The sequence below is a fragment of the Netta rufina genome, assembly GCF_964035555.1.
Source record: "Netta rufina genome assembly, chromosome: 5".
Taxonomy (NCBI): domain Eukaryota; kingdom Metazoa; phylum Chordata; class Aves; order Anseriformes; family Anatidae; genus Netta; species Netta rufina.
The window spans coordinates 52,501,747-52,521,337 of NC_140128.1; the positions used below are offsets into that span (position 1 = coordinate 52,501,747).

The 19,591-nt window shown below is 37.7% G+C and overlaps 1 protein-coding gene across 2 annotated transcripts in view; it reads right to left on the bottom strand.

The window, feature by feature from the left end:
• SETD3 (SET domain containing 3, actin N3(tau)-histidine methyltransferase) overlaps window positions 1-19,591 on the bottom strand; it is a 56,501-nt gene that overhangs the window by 19,304 nt on the left and 17,606 nt on the right. For both annotated transcript variants that reach the window (XM_084288554.1, XM_084288555.1), the window contains 5 exons: window positions 18,715-18,824; window positions 17,019-17,111; window positions 13,419-13,567; window positions 12,346-12,418; window positions 11,567-11,823 (listed from right to left, as the gene is read on the bottom strand). In XM_084288554.1, the coding sequence (XP_084144680.1) occupies window positions 11,567-11,823; window positions 12,346-12,418; window positions 13,419-13,567; window positions 17,019-17,111; window positions 18,715-18,817 (675 nt within the window). In that variant the 5' untranslated portion in view covers window positions 18,818-18,824. The remainder of the gene's footprint in view (window positions 1-11,566; window positions 11,824-12,345; window positions 12,419-13,418; window positions 13,568-17,018; window positions 17,112-18,714; window positions 18,825-19,591) is intronic.

The following is a 19,591-nucleotide window of genomic DNA, read 5'->3' on the forward strand; positions in this document are numbered from 1 at the left end:
CTACAGGGACACAAGAATTCTCTTTTTCCATTGGATATATGCTGCCTAACCTAACGAGGGAAAGCCAGTTCACCATACAGGACAGGAGAAATAAAACAAAGATTTTACTTTGTAATAACATCTTATAACTACAGAGGTATGCTTTGGATTTTTCAAACAGCGTGATTCATTAGGCACAAGGAATTACATCCACAAACGTATGTTGCTACATGGGTTTGCTAATGGAAGGCAGATCATCCTGCTTCGCAAAACCTAATCTTAAAATTAAAGATGTGCTACAGAATTGAAACTTATTAAATCTAAATAACATTCTTGCTTATTCTTTATGTCAGCAATTTTTATTTACTTTCTGCCAATATACACAAGAAAGCACTGTTCCACACTATTATGGGATTCGTGTAGCGGAAGCAGACTGGAATGACTCCTCCTGGTGCAATGGAATTTAACTGCACAATCCATTTTTTTTTTTGTACCTTCTACCTGCAAAAATTGTATTTAGTCAATGAGACCTCAGTGGCATTAACAGACAGCTTATATCACAGCAAAAGCTACTACCATGAGGGGCTGAAGGACTGACAGCCCACCGCATATGCGAAGTGGACATTACCTTTTGGCTGATGGAACATGCAGTAAGCATCTTCAACCAACTGCAAACCAGTATCCTGCCCGCAAACCTGTCACCTCCTTTATTAAATGGAGGAGGGAAAGTGACTCTCTTTAAAGTGCACTTCTTGATCACTCTGTTTACAGGATATTTCTTTATCCAGAATTTTACTTTCCCCCAGAAAAGAAGCCACTCAGATACAACACAATCGAGTGACCAAGTTTTCTGTACCTTTTCCTGTCCTCACAAAATCATTTAGAGCTGAATGCAGCCCCACTAGCGGCTGAAGGAATGAAGGAGGAAAGGATGAGTGCTGAGACTGGATATGTTTTGCAATGAGGCAGCCCCCTAGCTGCTGCCCTGTCCCTGTTCACATTACAGAAGGATGCACCAGGTCCGATCTCCTTTGGTTCACCCACTCATGAAATACTAATTCAGTGTTGATGTTGAGCCTCAGATTGAGGGATTTTGTCAGTAGTTCTTCATGCAACTACAGTAAGACAACTACAGACCTTTGTGAGGAAACCCTTTACTCTGCCTGCGTACTGGGATATACCATATACTCTTTAGGTTCCTCCTGAGGTCCAAGGTTTACTTTACTCCTTCTCTTTAGTGCAACATGATGCTTCATGCACAAATTCATCACAAAACCCTGCTATTAATTCAGGGAATCACAAACCACAAATAAAGTGCTGTATGGAAAGCCTAAAATGAAGTGCTTTAAGAAGACATGGACACTGCTTCCTGTTCACAACCGCTCCCCTTCTAAAGAGTTTCCTAACAAGCGTTGATATTACACAATACGGCCAACGCTCTGCTCCCTGTGAATCAACTCAAGTTTACAGACAAATCCTACTGGGTGCCACTTGGTGGAAGCTTGGATCATGACGATCTTGTAACCGAGGTACTGCACCGCAGGAGTGACACTTCATATGGGGCAGGATGAGTCCTGCAGCCAGATGTACAGGGACTGCGGTGCACACACGCAAAGCTAAAAACTTATCACTTCCTCTTCAACTCACATTCAAGTGATCGTACAAGAAAATAAACTTTGGCTTACTTAGCAACATATCAATCTCCTACTGTGTGGAGTATTAGCACTGAGTCTGACTGAAGAGGATAATCCACTTTGTAATTTAGTTAAATTACTAATTTTAACAAAGATAAGTCCCCTGTATAATTTTGCAGTGCTTAAAGAATACATCCTTTGAGTATTCCATTCTAAGAAACATCAGCTTGTTATCATATTTTAAATTTATGGAACATTTGTAACTGCTGTTATATCAGGAAAAATATTAAATCTGCACAATAAGTAGAAACTTTATATGAAAAAGTATACTTCTAAGTGCGTGATGATCTCTTGGTGTCTACTGAGGCACTCACATTCACAAAAGACACAGACAACATCTCTGGGGATAAACTCAACTGCCCCAGAAAGTGCAACTCAGTTAAAAAATAAAAATAAAAGCAACTAATAGAAAAGCAAACAGACAAACCAAAAAAGCTCTCCATGCTATAGGCTGTAAAAACAGATGCTTATCTGCATTCTCAACCACGAGGGTGGTTGAGAACCCTATCTTAAAAAAAAAAAAAAAAGAAAAAAGAATAAAGCCTTTAAAGACCATAAGACTAACAAGAGAATGTATTATTCCTCCCAAATGTGGTTTAAACTGTGCAGAAACAAATTTTGCTTAGTGCTGGCATACAGACTTTGAAGTACATCTCTCTTTCTCTAGAGGAAAGAGGGCATTTAGGCTAGTGTAAATGAATGCAAACCATACAGAATATAAACTAAGATCTAATCAGGAGGTTTTAATTTAACAATGAACGTCCAAAGAAAGATGATATCCACCTCCAAATGAAAGACAGTTTTATCTTGTCTGTCCTTGTCCAAAATTTAAAACATTCCAACTGTCAGAAATAACAGACACCAAGTAGGATGTGCCTGAATTTCGATCTAGGCCAGCATGGTCCAACTGGCACCCATGGGCTGAATCTGGACCACAGGATGCCTCCATATGGCCTGCCACCTTTTCCTTGGAGGAAATAGGGAACAGCTGTTTGAGGAGCAAACGCTGCCCCAACAGCCAAACACCTCCTCCTGTGTCCGGCTGGCTCAAAGCCCAGAGCTGTCGCCGTGTTCCAGTGGGAGGCAAGGAAGGAACGGGGGAAGGAGGAAGGAGACCTCCTACTCATACAAGGTCTTGAGCTCTTCATTTGTCTGACAGAGACACACACGAGCCAGCAAAGCATGTAGCTGCTTCTCTGATGGCGAGGAGAGGCCACAGGAATGGCTCAACAAAGCCGTAGGAACTGCTGTCATTGCCATCATAGCCAGGGGTGAGATACACCAGAAATAATAAGAAAACAGAAAATTGGCCCATGTTTGCAAAGCCAAAACCACCTTACAGTAGATACGCTAAGTGGTACAGTACAAGCATAGTCAATCTTCAGTTTGCTGCCAGCAAAACAGATTAATACAATATTTTGGCCCTTACGGAGAGGAAAAACACAGAAAGGCATAAATATATTCCATCATTAACTGTCTATTGATTTATTATTGATCAAGCAGAACAACTCAGCTGCTGAAATTTGGACAAAGCAAATATAAATAGCAGTGCTATCTTACCTCTGTAACTGCCCACACAATGAAATTTTAAATCTCTCCTAAAGCTGACATTTATAGCAGACAGGTAAACAAAAGGGAAAGATATAGAATTCACAAGTGCCTTTTTTTTTTTTTTTTCCATTGACACTGAGACTACTTCTGAAAAAAGCTATTTGATTGGTATGGCAATGAGTACAAATTAAGTGAGGGGAAAACCAGAGTTCTGAAGACCTACCTGGTCCACGATCAAAATTGTACTCTGCTTCCAAATACATTTACTTCTGACTGCACGTTAGTTTAACTCTTTAGAAGTATTCAAATATTCTGTATCTATTATATCAATTTATAGCTAAAAAACAACTTCCAAACATTTCAATAGAGAGTTCTAAAAGGCAATACACTTGCCTGCATTTAACTCAAACATTACTTAGCACAGGAAAGTTAAATGGTGGTATCTTGCTGGAATATCATACCCTTGTTGGAATAGTATAGATTTGAAAGAATAGAGAGAAATAACGCAAGACTGGCATAAGTCATATTGAAAGTATCACAACTTTAGAAAATGGTGTCACAAATAAGCTAGAGATGTGATATCTCGCCTAATATACCCGATATTGAAGAGCCAAACGTGACACCAGATTTAAAGACGCTAAAATATTATTTTGAGATCTAGAACTTACTACTTTAAAGCCTCCTTACTAAAATAAATATTCCAGTGCCCAACAACTACTAACTACGTTTTGGAGTTCAGTCACGCTAAATCAATTAGCCAAATTTTATATGAATAAGAAATCAAATTTAGTATCTGAGCAAATGGGATTGCAGTCTCACGGAGATTAAGTTCTGTCCAACAGTGCAAACAAACAGATCAAAATACCTCTGGACAGATTACTGCAAGGGGTTGCATTCACAGTGGACCTACAGTGTAACACTTTCACAAGCACTATCCAGATGTCAATACATACTGCTCAGAAAACTGTTCCCAGTCAGCAAGTGTTCCTGTGAAATGCTTGGTATAATACAAGCTACAGATACTACCCAGCTGTATTACAAAAAGAGATTCTATTAAAAGGAAAAAAAAAAAAAAAAAGGTGTGACTCATGGGGCACGTCCAGCTTCTTGAAGAACAGTAGCTTGACTGAGGCAAAGAAAGCATTAACTCATTTGCTCATTAACATTGTGAAGAAACTTAGAACTGAGTGAAAAAGAACTAAATTAGTTAAAATATTACTTAAGAGCTTCCTTTCTCCAATCAGTTTTATTCTGATTTTTATTAATTGACAATTCTTCTTTATTCACTGATTTTTATGCTACTTCTGTGCAAAGTTAAGTTGTGGAAAGAAGATCCTGTCTCTGGCATTTCTCATAACATTAACTTCAACTGCTAGGATGCACAGTATGCATGAAACACATGTCAGTTTACAGGTTAGTAGGAAAACATGCTTCCTGGCTACATTATCATTTCTTTTTAATCAAAACAGTTTAACAAGTTAAGAAGGCACACAAAATTGAAACATGACTGAATTTATTCCATCTATAAGATAGAATCCTACATCTCTTACCTCTGTCATGTTTTAAGACAGTTATTTGCAAGCACCTGGACTTCGCCATTGCTTCTCACTTTATATACAGCTATTAAAAGACAGAGTTTTACAAGTTCTTTACAAACAAATGTAAAGTTTATATATTATATATTTGATATAAAGAGGTTTTGTTACAAACTAAAGTGTTCTGTTATGGCTTATGAGCTGTGGGTTTGAGCAATAGGGATTTCCAGCATTCTTCCACTCACCCGAACTCTACCAATTAGCTAAATGAGCTGTGGCCTTCAACTTGCCCAAGCTGAGCTTCAGAGTCTCAGGATGGTGGAATTTGGAAGCTACCTCTGGAGGTCACCTGGTCCTACCCCCCTGCTCAGGCAGAGCCACCTGGAGCAGGCTGCCCGGGATAATGTCCAGGCAAGGAGGGAGATCCCACAATCTCTCTGGGCAGCCTGTGCTGATGGTCTGTCATCCTCACAGTAAAAAAAATATTTCCTGATGTTCATAGGTATGTGATGTCCACATGCCCATTGCCTCTTGTCCTGTCCCTGGACACCACTGAAAAGAGCCTGTCTCCTTCTTCTGTGCACCCTCCCTTCAAATATTTATACACGTTGAGGTGGAAACACTCCTTGTAGGGCAGCCCAGGATACCATTAGCCCTCTGTGGCAGAGAAATTGCTGGCTCATGTTGAACTTAGCCCTTGGCACGTTCATGTATTGCTCATGAAGTTCCTGTCAGCCCATTCCTCCAGCCTGTTCAAGTCCCTCAGAATGGCAACACAACCCCCTGGTGTTCCAAAACCCCTCCCAGCTGTGGATGATCAGCAAACCTGCTGAGGATGTGCTGTGCCCATCTGGCTGGCAGCCACTCACTGGCAGGATTCCCCAGGGCTCAGGTCGAGGGCTGGCTCTGTTCAGCGTTTTTATCAGTGATCTGGATGCAGGAGTTGAGCGTATCCTTATCAAGACTGCTGATGAAACTAAACTGGGAGGTGCTGCTGACTCCCTGGAGGGATGAGAGGCCTTGCGGAGGGAAGATAGATGGGAGCACTGCCGATTAACAACGGCATGAAGTTAATTCACCAGAGGAAAATACCGGGTGCTGCAGCTGGACGGAGCAGTGCCGGACCCAGACACAGGCTGGGGGGCAGCTCAGCAGAAAGGGACCTGTGGACGCTCGTGGCCAGCAGGATCAGCACAAGCCAGCAGCGTGCCCTGGCAGCTGAGGGGACAACCTGCATTTTGCATTAAACCCAGCATAGCCAGCCGCTCCAAGCAAGTGATTCTCCTGCTATATTCAGATATCACGGTGGTTGAAGGCCCCCATGAGGGCCAGGCCCTGCAAACATAAGACTACTTCTGTAGAGGGTCTCATCTGTAGGTCTCATCCCTTTCCTTCTCCTGATCAGACAGTCTGTAGCAGACACCCACTACAATTTCACCCATACCAGTTTGAAACAAACAGCTAGCTTGTTAGTGCCCTTCAGAAAAACCTGCAGACCCCGATGGTCCAGAGACCACAGCCTAAAAATACTGTCCAAATTACTGTCTGAACTGCCATCCTTAACAGTCCTGCAAAACTGATCCTCTAGCCCAGGGCATGAGAAGCAGCTACACAAATACTACCTAACTACATACAGCTGGCTACCACAGCAAAAGTCATGCCAGTTAAAGGGCTCTGCCAATTTCAGACTTACCATATTAACACTTAAGGCATGTTAAAAGTTCACTGAAATCCTCATAAAGTTATCTTTTAGTAAGGCAGCTAATAACAGCCTCTACTACACCCTTAGTGTCCCAAACAATTAAATAGTATTCTGGCAGTTCACCTGCTCTAAGAACACTCCCCATCTTGATGTCTTGTTTTGATTTACAAAATTTTCTCTTTGGTAGACTACAAACAGGCACCCAAGTGCAGCTGCAAGAAAATCACACAGGAAAACCACCACATATTCTTTTTAAAAAGGTTCAAACTTCATTTATTTTCTTTAGGAATATAAGCTCACTGTGAATGTCTGTAAACTATATGGCTCCCTCTTGTGCTTATTATACCACACTTCAGTGTACAAAAATTTTTTAGCATTAAGCCACAAACATTTGAGCTCTGTTCACCTTTCAGTATGCATGCGATGCCCATAAATGCTGATGGAAGTCACATACATACCTTGCAAGGGAAAAGAAAGCCTTGCAGGTTACAGAACTTTTCTTTGGAACAAACTACAAAAACAGTTTAAAACTACGGGTCTTCTATGATGAAAGTACTCTTTTGACCACTCGCTGTATTTTGATAGCAATGCAGAGGCCAAACACACCTTTAAAGTACATCTGCAAGAACTTTTAAATGTTTTTTAGTTATCAAATTACATACATTAAGAAAAGTGTCAGTGTGGTTTATACATCCTGGCTAGCATGCTCAAGGGTTTATTTTTGTCTACTCCACATCACACCTGTTTCTGCTTATCAAACCAGACTACAGTTTAGCTTGCAACAGCTGTGAAATGCATAAATCTGCCTGTTCTTCACGTGTATCTGGATTACTCACTCTGAGAAAGAGAACTACAGTGTTTTGAGAAAGCCACCATTACAAAGAAACTAGTGAAATAAAACAGACCAACACTTGTCAAACAGTGTTTAAATCTGCACATGTATCAGAGGCAAAATTATTTTAATAATAGTCTAGAGATCCTACATGGAAAGAAAATGAAGCATTTGAATAAGTGATTTTTAACCCCTTTATTACCCCAGTCATTAGAAACAATTTGCAGAATAAAAACGCTGCAAAGTATTTAAAATATTTTAACTTCACAAAGTAATCCCCTTTCCAGTGTCCCCACATATTAGAAAAGCACCTTTCATTTTAAGGCTTTAATTGTTTTACTTCCTGCAGTAGAAGAGCTATCAAGAAAGCAAATGTAAGACTTCTGTAATGTAAAAAAAGGTTATCTGTAAACGTTAAAAATATTAGCCTGCGTACCTGAAACAGAATCAAAATCCTGATCACGAGTCAGCTTTCATTAAAATACTTATTCTAATGTAGTAGTAGTAGTGAATGAAATGTCACACAAAAATCTAACATTCACTTTCATACAGCTTGCAGAGTACTCTGCCTTTCACAAGAAAACGGTTTTGCTTTGCCTTTTCATTTATATGATTTTTTTCCCCACCTCTTTTTGCATTTCCATATGCTCATGAATTTCCTAAAAACATTACCCTTAGTGTTAATATTTTGTAGGTCAAGTTTATTTATAAAATAATGAGTGCATGCAAGATGATACCAAAATTCATTCATTTTTTTTCCTGAATAATGAGAAACGATACTTTTTTCTCCTAAAACAAAGAGGCATTTTTTCATGTGCTCTTTTTCTTCAGTGTTTCAAAACTTACAAGCTTTTATTTTTGAGAGCAGAAACAAAGATCGAGAAGTCTTAAAACTTCCATAGGTTTCATCAAAAGCATTGTTAGCAAGTACCTAGTCCGTTCACTTGACACCCCTGGAGCCAGCTGAAGTTTGTATCTTCCTAATGTGACATTTACTGAATAGCAGTAAAGAAACTTTCAGCTGAAACTAATTACCTAGCTAGCAGTGCTGAAGCACGGCACTAAACCAGAACACACCTAAAATTTACCTAGACCTTATTACCACTCAGTTTATACAAATTATATCAGTATGATCTCTGTTCATACGGACGTTCAGTGTGAAACGATAACGACATTATACAAGGAATAAAAGTATTTGTCAAGAGACAAAAATATCTGGTCTAGATTTTTGGAGCACAAGCAAATGTTTCACATTTCACACTGTATGTTCCACAATTCATATGAAAGACAATAATACAGGACTAAGCACTTCCTTGGATGTACTAATATAAAGCTCAAAGAGAAGAGCACCATTTACTTAAACACTATTCCCACCAAGGTTTCCCATTGCTGCAGATCAAACTGAACTAAATCACCCTAAGCAACATCAGAATACAATAGCTTCAGTTGGAAGGGACCTAAAAAGATTTCATCCAACTGTCAAACTACTTTGGGGCTGACCCAAAGCTTAAATATAACATGAAAACCGTTATCCAAATGCCTTAAACGCAGACAGGCACAGGGCATCCACCACCTCTCCAGGAAGCCAGTTTTAGTGCCCAACTAGCCACTTGGCAAAGAAGCTTTACCTAATGTCTAGCCTGAACCTTCCCAGCATAGCTTTGAGCTACTCCCTTGTGTCCTGGCTCTAGATATCAGGGAGAAATGATGAGCAGCTCCCTCTCAGTTTCCCCACCTCAGGAAGTTGTAGAGAGCAACAAGGTCAATCCTCAGCCTCCCTTTCTCCAAGTTTAACAAATTCAGTGTCCTCACTCACTCTTCATAGGATGTAACCAGCTCTTTAACCAGCTCTGCTGCCCTCCTCTGGACACATTCAAGTATCTTAAATTCCTTCTGTAGTTGTGGAGCCCAGAACTGATTGCAATATTCCAAGTGAGGCTGAACCAACACTAAATACAGTGGGAGAATCACCTCTTCTGACCAGCTGGTTATGCTGTTCAATGCACCCCACAATAGATTTTGCCTTCTTGGCTGCCAAGGCACACAGCTGACAAATTGTCTTCCAGGAGGCACACCATACTAGTTTCCATGCAGTTGCTAATATAAAACAAAACAAGCTTTTAATACTCCACACTCATTATCATGTTCAACAAATCGCCATCATCAGAGCTCTAAAGATGGTCTACTCCAAAGTCATCTCATGTACATTATTTTCTTTGCTCAAATCTTTTTTCTAATTACTTTTCTTTTCTTACTCAAACATTCTACAGCATGGCTTTTGATGCTGAATATGAATTATTTAGTGAGACAGTACTTTGATGACATTAGCTTATGTTTTATACAAATTATTTTTGATTAGCTTTAAGACACAATAAGAGAAATAGCATGTATTTGCTGTCCTTAAACAGATTTTCTGTGACAAAGCTTTCATGGACACAAAATGTTTTGTCAAACATTTAAGCTGCTTTTCACTTAATAGATATCACATGCTTCAACTGATGTTACACTACTGCATTCTGTAAACATTCTTCTGTTCTGCTTGCACCACCTCAGTATCAGTTTAAATGTATTCATCGATCATTGGGAAGAGGTTCTGAAATAGTGGACAGTCAAAATCCAGCGTACCATTCCAGATCTCATTTCTCTGCAAAACTGTATTTCAGCTTTTCTTAATTAACGTTGTAACTGCACAACCTCTCACACTGACTAATCCTGCTACTAGTGTCATGAAATTGATGGAACTAGTCATAGTAATAGTGTACTTATCTGAATAAGTTTTACTAGGGCATGAATAGCAGTTAGAAGAGTTAGATAATGTTACACAATATTATGTTAACAATGCTTTAAAAATAGTACAGCTATTCATGGGTAAAGAAATATAAAAAGATACAAGAAAGTTTAGTAGTTCTCTTTTCTCAGACAATATAATTTGAGAAAAAAGTGAAGAACTGGAAGATCAAGTGTGGCACACAGCAAAAGAGGAGAGTTGTCTAAGTTACCCTTTCCTGTGAAACTTGGAAGAACTATTTTTCCTTCCTGGTATAAAGCCACTGTTCCTACCATACTCCTTGCCTCGAAGCAAAGAATCTTACTTGGTGTTTACCCACTATATCAATGACTTTAGGTTGTGAAAGGTGTTCCTCCATTCCTCATGCCCTCACAATACTTGGTAACTTGAGACTGTGTTTGAAACATTAAGTTGGAATAATATAACTTTTGTTGACTTTAAGAAGTTAACAATAAAGTTTTGGAGCTATGATAATATTAAGGGAAAAAAGAATTGCTCTATGCCTTCTGACCTCTCCTATGACCAAAATAGTTGTATCTAGACCACCTGCTTGTGGAGGTTCAGCACATAGTTACATATTTTTCACATAAATTGTGCCACTAAAAGCTTTGGAGGGTTGGGCATTGAGCACAGCCTTGACAACAACACATCACCATTTACATAACCTACATCAATTATGTCTATATGTAAGTCAGAGTAACAGTTCTCTCTTAGAAACTCGATTTAAATCATTACTTCAGAGAATGATGAGACGTTCGCCTGTCTCAAGACTCCCCACACTCAAATTGTAATCACACGAGTTTATGTATTTAAAAGCAATCAAAATAATTGTATTAAATAGAAGAGAAAGCAACAGTTAAGCCACAGTCGTTGAAAACACAACATATGCAGTGTTCTTTTCTACATCAATTAACAATTATAATTTTGCTTTGTTTACTGAAAACTATTTTTTCCCCCAAGAAATCAAAGAAACGTAAGTTGTACAAGATCTCTGGAGGTCATCTATCCCAATTTCCCCACAGGCAAACTTCTGGAGTCTGGCTACCAGTAGGAAAAACTGAAAACAATAATTGAACCACCCTTTTTCACCCTTTCCCCAGCACCCTCACTGTCTTCCTTAACAGATAAAGGGCTTAAGTAAGTGACATCTTAGTAGCCCTCCTCTGCACTTGCTCCACTTTGTCACCATCTCTTGTACTAGTTGGCCCAAAAATATACAGTATTCCAGGTAAAGCCTCACCAATGCCAAACAAAGGGCAGTAATCACTTCTCTCAACCAGCTAAGTACTTTCTTATATATTCATAAGCTTACTGAACTGTGAAATTTTAACAGCAGTTCAAAAAAGCAGCAGGAAATTGCTTTAATGATTCAAACCTTTAAAGAGCAATACAGTTTCTCTATTATTTAGCATCACTGTTTTCATACCCTCCTCAATAATCATCACGAGAACAACATAATCCATACGCTACATTTAAGATCCTTACCTGAATAACTTTGTAGAAATAGGCATACTGTCGAGCTGTATTTTTATATTGACTAAAAACATCATGTATGGCCTGAGTTGACTGAAGATACTGTACTTCATCTTCTTCAAAATAGAGTGGAGTATCATATTCATTGGGGAGAGTCTGGATGTAGGGCAGCCAGAAAGAGTTGGGGTTGGCTCGCTCACAAAGTAAGTGGAATGCCAATGTTATATTGCCCATAGCTTGAAGAATTCGATCTTGAGAATACAGGGAACCTGAATTAACCCAGAAAGGTGAGGTGCTAAATTAACAGCCCGTGGAAAGTATCACCCTAGATTCAGTTTAAATGAACATTGTGACATGTAACACGTAAGAATTTTCAAATAAGAAAAAAAGGTTTTCAGGTTTCTAAAATATATGGCCACCCACATTGTATTATGCTGCATGTTATTTGATAGAGTAAATGCCTCATAAATTATACGATGGAAGACATGAAGAAACTAGAGCAACACTCTGTGTCTCAGAACATCTCACCTCCCAGTATTATAAACAGCATAGTACATTATACGAGCTATGTGTTCAAAATAACACATGCATCTGGAAGATATCTAGTGTGCTCAGCCAGAAAAAGAGGAAAATTAAATTATTTCCACTGATGCTTTAAGCTTCTAGGTATTCCAAACCTGATGGTGAGGATGATAAGCAAGTACTGTGGTACAGCTGATCAACTAAAGAGACAGCTAGCACTGAATGATCCCATACATAGCTTCTTGTTAAGGACTTCCTTAAGCTCTTACCTAATACTGAATTTTTAGCTGACTCGACTGTCATCAAGAGTCTTCTAGGAACCCACAGAAACAACTCTTCAGCCTACAGAAAGAAAAAAAAAAAGTATAGAGGGTCAGTTAACATGTATCTGATGTGCCAACCATCTTAAGCATACATTAACATTAAATTCCAGGGTTTTTCCTTTTTAAATCAAAAATTATTTTGAATCAAAATTCTTCCTTCTCTTCCACTGCAAGTTAAATATATTGTGGTAACCAAAGTGTCTAGATCTGCATTATAAAAAGCTTAAAACAAAGATATTTGTATTACAAAACAATGTTTCACTTTGGGATTGCCAACATGTAGATGGCCCACACAACCTCAGATCTACAACATCTATTATACTGCTATTAATTATTGATCAAATATTTTCTCCCAGTACAACTATTTTCATATTGCCCCTTATGATTTTCGAAGAACTGTTCAGGATTTTGATTCTCATTAACTGGCAGTGCTAGCGCTATTAACTACATGCTACTAAAGCCCTAGAACGAATACAACATGCTCAATTTTTAACATTTTTCTACAGTAGCCAATTGCCTCTTTCCATCTCTTTTTTACAGATGGGAAACAGCTGCAAAGAACAGCTTTACATGCTTACCTGTTGGCAAACTGTGTACATCTATGTTCTTCACCTAAAGAATGTAAGATACTCAGTACCAAGGCTTTATTTTGTTTTTCTTTTCCTCCAAATTCACTAGAAAATAAGTACCACAATACCTCTAGGAAGCAAAAAGACCAGTGCTTTAGAAGGCACTGGGACGTGGAAGAGGACAGCTATAAAAATCAATGTGAGAGGGCTACATCAGCGGGGTAAGAGTACTCTGGTGATTAGGTAAACATTATGGGAAAACAAGGAGAGAAAAAGATCAATAAATTCATAGTATTATTTGGTGAGAATAATACTCAATTTTATTTCTCAAGTACAGACTTTGGAGTGGTTTAGTTTCATCAACAAAGGGGGAAGGGAAGAAGAACATTTCATAGCTCTGCAACTACATTCCAAGCATTTTCTAATCTAGTCAAATGTTCACATGCTTACCTTTATCTCTCTTGTTGCTTTCAAACCAAACCCCTCCTCCTCAAAGTTAGCTATTTCAAAACCCTCCGTGGATGCTCCATTTTCAGTTGCCCATTTTATCAATTCAGGGAAATAGTCATCTCTTTTTCCATCAAAGACAATAGACAAACCTGCATACAGAATGTATTAAAGACACAGGAATAAGAGGAGAAAGATTAAAAAAATATATAAGCACATGTAAACAGGTATGTGCTATCCTATAACAGTTATCCTTTGAAGAAGCTGAGTGACAACTGGTCTTTGTTAAGTATTACTTGATAGTAGGCAAGTGTTATACCCAGTCTTCATCAAATTAGATACTCTGCAAAATTGGCTTACCTTAAAAACACAACCATCTAAATAGAACTATGATGAAATATGAAACACCCCTCCTCTTTCTCTTTTAAATAAGAAAATAATGAAAATATTTCTCAGCTAAATATTAATAATAAATGCAATCACCACAACATACTAATACAGATACAAGAACCCATTTAGGAGCATGTTGAAATTTCATTAACTAAGCCCTGAAAATGATAAGCAGATATCAAGCTCCTCTCACGCACAAGGCACTTAGCTTTTTCACATAGCATATGGATATGCTAAAATAACTAAGAACTGATCATCCTCCTGATATCAAAGAGCTCTTCCAAATTCTTGACACTGATTCTCCAACAGGCACGCGGTCCTACAGTGAAATCACAAGTTTTACTCACTTCCTCAGCTTTCTCTTTAACCTTCATCGGATTTGAACTTATGCATTATGGTTCCCAGCTATACTCAGTCATCCCTCTATACCTCTTTGCATCTAAGTTCTCTTCAATCCAAACTCCAGTGTCAGATCACATTAAAAGTGTCCAAACACCCCTGGTGTTAAGGCCATTTTATGAGTGACAATATGCAATCAGGAAATGGCTTACATGTGAAGTATATATTATGAAGTAAATATTATCTTTTGGTTAGGCATGGGAGAAGCATCACAGCAGCCCTGTCAAGAGAGACTTGGGGGTTCTGGTGGACAAAAGGCTCAACATGAGGAAGAGAAGGCTCTGGGAGAACTTATAGCAGCCTTTCAATACTTAAAGAGGTCCTACAGAAACAATAAAGAACTCTTTGCTGGGGTAGATAATGGTAGGACAAGGGGGAATGGTTATAAACTAAAAGAAGATAGATTTAGATTAGACATCAGGAATAAATTCTTTACTGTGGAAGGTGGTGAGGTGATGGAACAGGTTGCCCTGAGAAGCTGTGGATGCCCCATCCATGGAGACGTTCAAGGCCAACACAATCTAATGGGTGGCATCCCTGCCTACAACAGTGGGGTTGGGTGATCTGTAAGGTTCCTTCCAACACAAGCCATTCTGTGATTTTATGGTCTTGAGGAGAGTTTTAGGCAAAGTAGCAGTAGTGTATCTGAGACTATTTTCCTCAAAATCATGCATTTCAAAACCCCAAACCAATCAAATTTGCAGTTAACATGACATCATAACTATCATATAAGCTATTTTTTTTTTTGATAATGCAGTATAAAAGGTATATATTGATGAAGTCTTTTCAATGCAATGAGAATGTGTTGTGCCGTAATTTGTTTTTGTTTCCTTTTAAACAAAGCTGCCGTTTCTCCTTTATTTCATATTCATTTCATGGAATTATTTTCTGCAAAATATATCTAGACCTAAGGCTAGTAAGGCATATCTAGTAAGATTAGTTGCATAAGTTAGTCACTGTTGTGGAACAATTTATTTCCATACCAAACAAAATATAGCTGTACTAATGAAAATTACTGAATAGTCAGCTTTATTGAAAATTTTGGTAATGAATCAAACAAGCAAAAGAATTTAGAAAGCATAAATACTCCATTTTCAAGTTCAGTTTTCTATAATCAAGATCATTTTAGTCCACTCTGCAACCCAGTGTCCTATTTAAGGAAATCACAAACTATGATACTTTAGGCAATACATTCATTTGTACATCTTAAAGGTCCCAACCACAGTTGACATCTCTTTTCCTAAGTGTTTAAAGCTGATATTAATCAAGAAAACCATGTAGTTTTAATTATGTTCCACTCAAAAATAGTTTTGAAAGACACCATGCTATTCATACTTGCTGTGTATGCAAAAATGCACATTAAAAGGCATTTGTGTGTCATACAGTGTTGTGGTTGGTAGGTTTTGCATCTTTCAAGACAAGTGTCCTATTAGCATAATACTGTTCTACAAATTCTACTTCTGCCAGCAGGTATTTTTCCATAGATGGTTCTAACTTTCTGGTGCTGGAGATACGGTGAAGAGCCCAGCCTCAATGGTAACTCTGTTCTTGTTAAGTTGGGATATCCTTTACTGTAACACTTGTATTACATCATAGAAACCAGGACACATACCAAAAGTTTATGGAAGTTGTGGGACAGCAAAATAATCAACCAAGTTCACCTCTACACAGCTACAGGATGCAGTCACTCAAACAGTACTATTTATTTTTCGATGCCTTCTGGTAGTAACTAACATCCAGAGATTTAAAGTTTTTATGAAGTGAGATTTTTATGCATTCATCAATAGATATTAAAAACAGGTGTCAAAAGGACATTTCAGGCTTCTAAGTACAGTCTTCTTCAAGCAAGAATACAAAACACAAGATCCATTTTAAATACAGGCTGGCTCTTTTTGTCTTCACTGTATAAATATTAGAGTAGAGAGAACTGTTTTAAGACCTTTTCAAGTATTTCCAGTTCGTGTCTATTCATTCCCAGATTAAAAAGTTGTTTTATTGGCAGAAAAATAACTTTCAAGAGGTTGGTTTTACTACATGTTACATGGAAAATATTTTTAGAACATACCTCCAAATAAAAACAAAACTAGTATGAAAACAGTACCAACAACTGATCAGTGAGTTGTTGCAAAACATAGTGAAAGAAAATTGATCTCATCTGAAAAATAAGCACATATTAAACTTAGGAAAATCAACAATAAATTCCATATAAACTATGATACCAGAAGCATTTATTTAGTTTATTTATGTGCTTGTTATACAGCAGGTAGACGTTAATTGATGAATTTACTTTGTACATTTTATTTTGTCATAATTTAATGTCACTATTTTGAATGCAAAAACTGTTTCCATGTACAGTAGTTGTTCAGACTAAAATGCTTACTAAATTCAGTTTGAAATGTTCAGATTTATAGGAACAGAAAAGCAGAATATGGAATCATAAATCGAAAAGGCCTATTATTCTCAAAGGATTTTATTTCCAGACCTTCAGATTGTCATCTCACCACAATCTCAAACTGTCTTTTCTAAATACAGGACAAAATTATCAAAGAATCATTTATCTGTCATATTCTTTCATAAATGAAAATACTAAAATTGTTAATGCCATTGGTTATGTTCACAAGAACTTTTAAGAAAGTTTAATGTGTAAAAAGTAACTGCATGTCAGGAGAACTACTGTTTTTTATCCTAATATAACAGGATTGCATAATATTCATACAGTAACAAAGTATCTCCTTTAGCTGTCAACAGAAGCAAGACTTTGTCAAATTAAGGGTAGTTCAGGTGGGCTGTTATCTTACAGTCTTTCACATTTACCTTTCTGCTTTTTGCGAATTTTCTCAACAAGGGAACGAATCTGCACATATTCTTCCCATTCTTTACCAGGACCAGGGGTAGGACTGCTGCATTCTGGGGAAAAAAAGCCAAATGTAAATATTCTCTTTAATAATATATGTATATACATATTTTTTAACATCAGAGAAAATGTCATGGTTGCACAGTAACTTTAAGTGAACCTTAGTACTAGTCCTTTGAACATGTTTACATAGTAAACACTATCATGTCCACTGTTATAAGCATCCTGTTCTTTGGCAAGTAATTACTAGAGACTTTTGAAGTTTTCACAGTATAACATTCCTGAAGTTATTTTACTTTCATCTATTCTTCTATTCTTTCAGATAAGAAATATCAAATGTTTAAAAAGCTAGGAAGAAAAAAATACAAAGAACCAAAGCTTTCAGTACTCACAGATAAAGCAAACAGACAAAATATTCTGTTTCCAATAACCCCCACAAAACACCATTTACATTGGCCTGCTTGCCGTTATTTTTACTGTAAAGAAAGCAAGTAACAGCACTGTGCTTACCTTCAGTAAATGAGAAATTTTCTAGTATGTACATTTGACCTACCTAATTAATACAGCGTTCAAACACGCATGCGTACAGGAAGGACAAGCAAAGGGACACTTAGCCAAGAATTAGCTTTAGATTAAATCCACAGTCTCTCCCTGACAATATTCTAAATGCCAGCATGTGGATCTGAGCTGCATAAATCCAAGTGGGCAGCTGAAGATTACCTTGTTCAACTGATTTGAAAATCTTTCCACTGAACGAAACATGGAAGCTTGACAAAAAGAACAGCTGATACTTGTCTTTGCTTAGAAAATTAGATCTATATTTTATTTTTGGTAGCAAAGCACAGGCCAACTGTAGCACAAGCACAAAATTGCTCTGCCAACTCCTTGTCTCCTCTTTTGTGAGCAATGCTGAAGAAAAATCCTGAATTTTTCTAAGGCAACATTTAAATGTGTCCAAAAATTTGGTCCTGTGTTTCAACCACAGTGTAGCTCAGGACAGTTACCAGTGACAGTAGCAAGTGTGAACAGTCGTTTAACATAATCATATGAATTTATGCTCTGCTTTTTATGCTTAGTAGAAATAAGACAAATTCCAAGAACCTCAACAAGTGAAACAACCTTTGGACTACACACTAGAACGGAGCACTACAGAAAGCTTCCAAAGAATAAAAATAAACATTTTTAGTTAAGACAAAAATAACAGTGCAGTTGAATTGAGTAGCACTGCTGCTTTCCACAATTAATTTCTCTACTCTGATATTGGTTCAAAGTGCTGTTCAAATGTTCAACAGAAATGGTGTAATTCTTGAGGTTTACAAGAAAAACACTTTTGACAAAGCTGCAATGTCAAGTAATCTACACTAGCTTTTTTTAAAATCAAATCTCACCCAGTATTTATGCTTGAGTTGTGCCATAAAGCCAGAAGCTATCAAAATACACTGTGGCCAACACGTACAGATAATAGACCTGTAACTGTATCTACTAAGAGATACATGCTACGAGATACAAAATATACTATCTTAAGCAGGCTGAAATAGCCAGCTTGGCCACTTACAGGAAGTGAATTGAATTCACTGGTTTCACTAAAAAGAGAAAACATTTTTGAGTGCTCAGCACATGATCCCTTCTCCCAAAGAGGCATAAAATGAAACTTACTTTGCAATAGCTCACTAATTAGATTCAACATTTCCTTTGGAGAGACTGTCGCTGTGGCTCCTGTACCTGACTTCTGAGTTTTTACTCTGCTCTTCTTCCCCATCTTCCAACTAAAACAGATTAACAAGCAGACTTGTTACCAATTACAGCAATGACAAATTGACAAGACGACAAACAAACCAAATTATTTCCTCTTGACACAAAACAAGAGTGAGACAGACTGTCCCTTAGGACATGGAGACTGAGTCCTGAGGCACAAAAAGGCTTTTTAGCTCTCTAGTAGGTATCAGAGGCTCAAACCCACACGTGCTGTTTCATTTTATCAGTTCCACTTGAGTTGCATAATATACTTTTCTAGCGCAGCTTCTATCACGAGAAGACCTCATGTGCAGACTGGTCAGGAAAGATCTCAGATTCTCTGCAATCACTTCCTGACCAGTCACATCCCTCAGCGTTTTTTTATACGAACATTGTCCTCTAGAAAGGCACTGCTCTGCCACAAGCCGTTTATCTGATACAAGATTTGATTAATTTTCATCTCATAAGAATGCAGGAGGTGACACTCATTAGGATATCCACATGAACATATTGTGTAACAGTGTATTCCATGTTACAAGTTATAAATTATGACACAGTTTATACCAGTGAAGATGCTCATAAATGCTAAGATAAATAAGTTGATCAACTAAAGTGATTTTGAAGCATTCTGGTTTCTCAACTATAAGAAGAAATTGTTTATTGGCCAATAATTTGATGGAAAGCAGCCTAAGAAAATGCCCTGTGTATACAACTACCAGAATACTGCAAACATTCTCAGAAGTTCTATTTAGGGAAAGATCTACTTGTTATACAAATGCTTATCAGTAGATTTCATCAG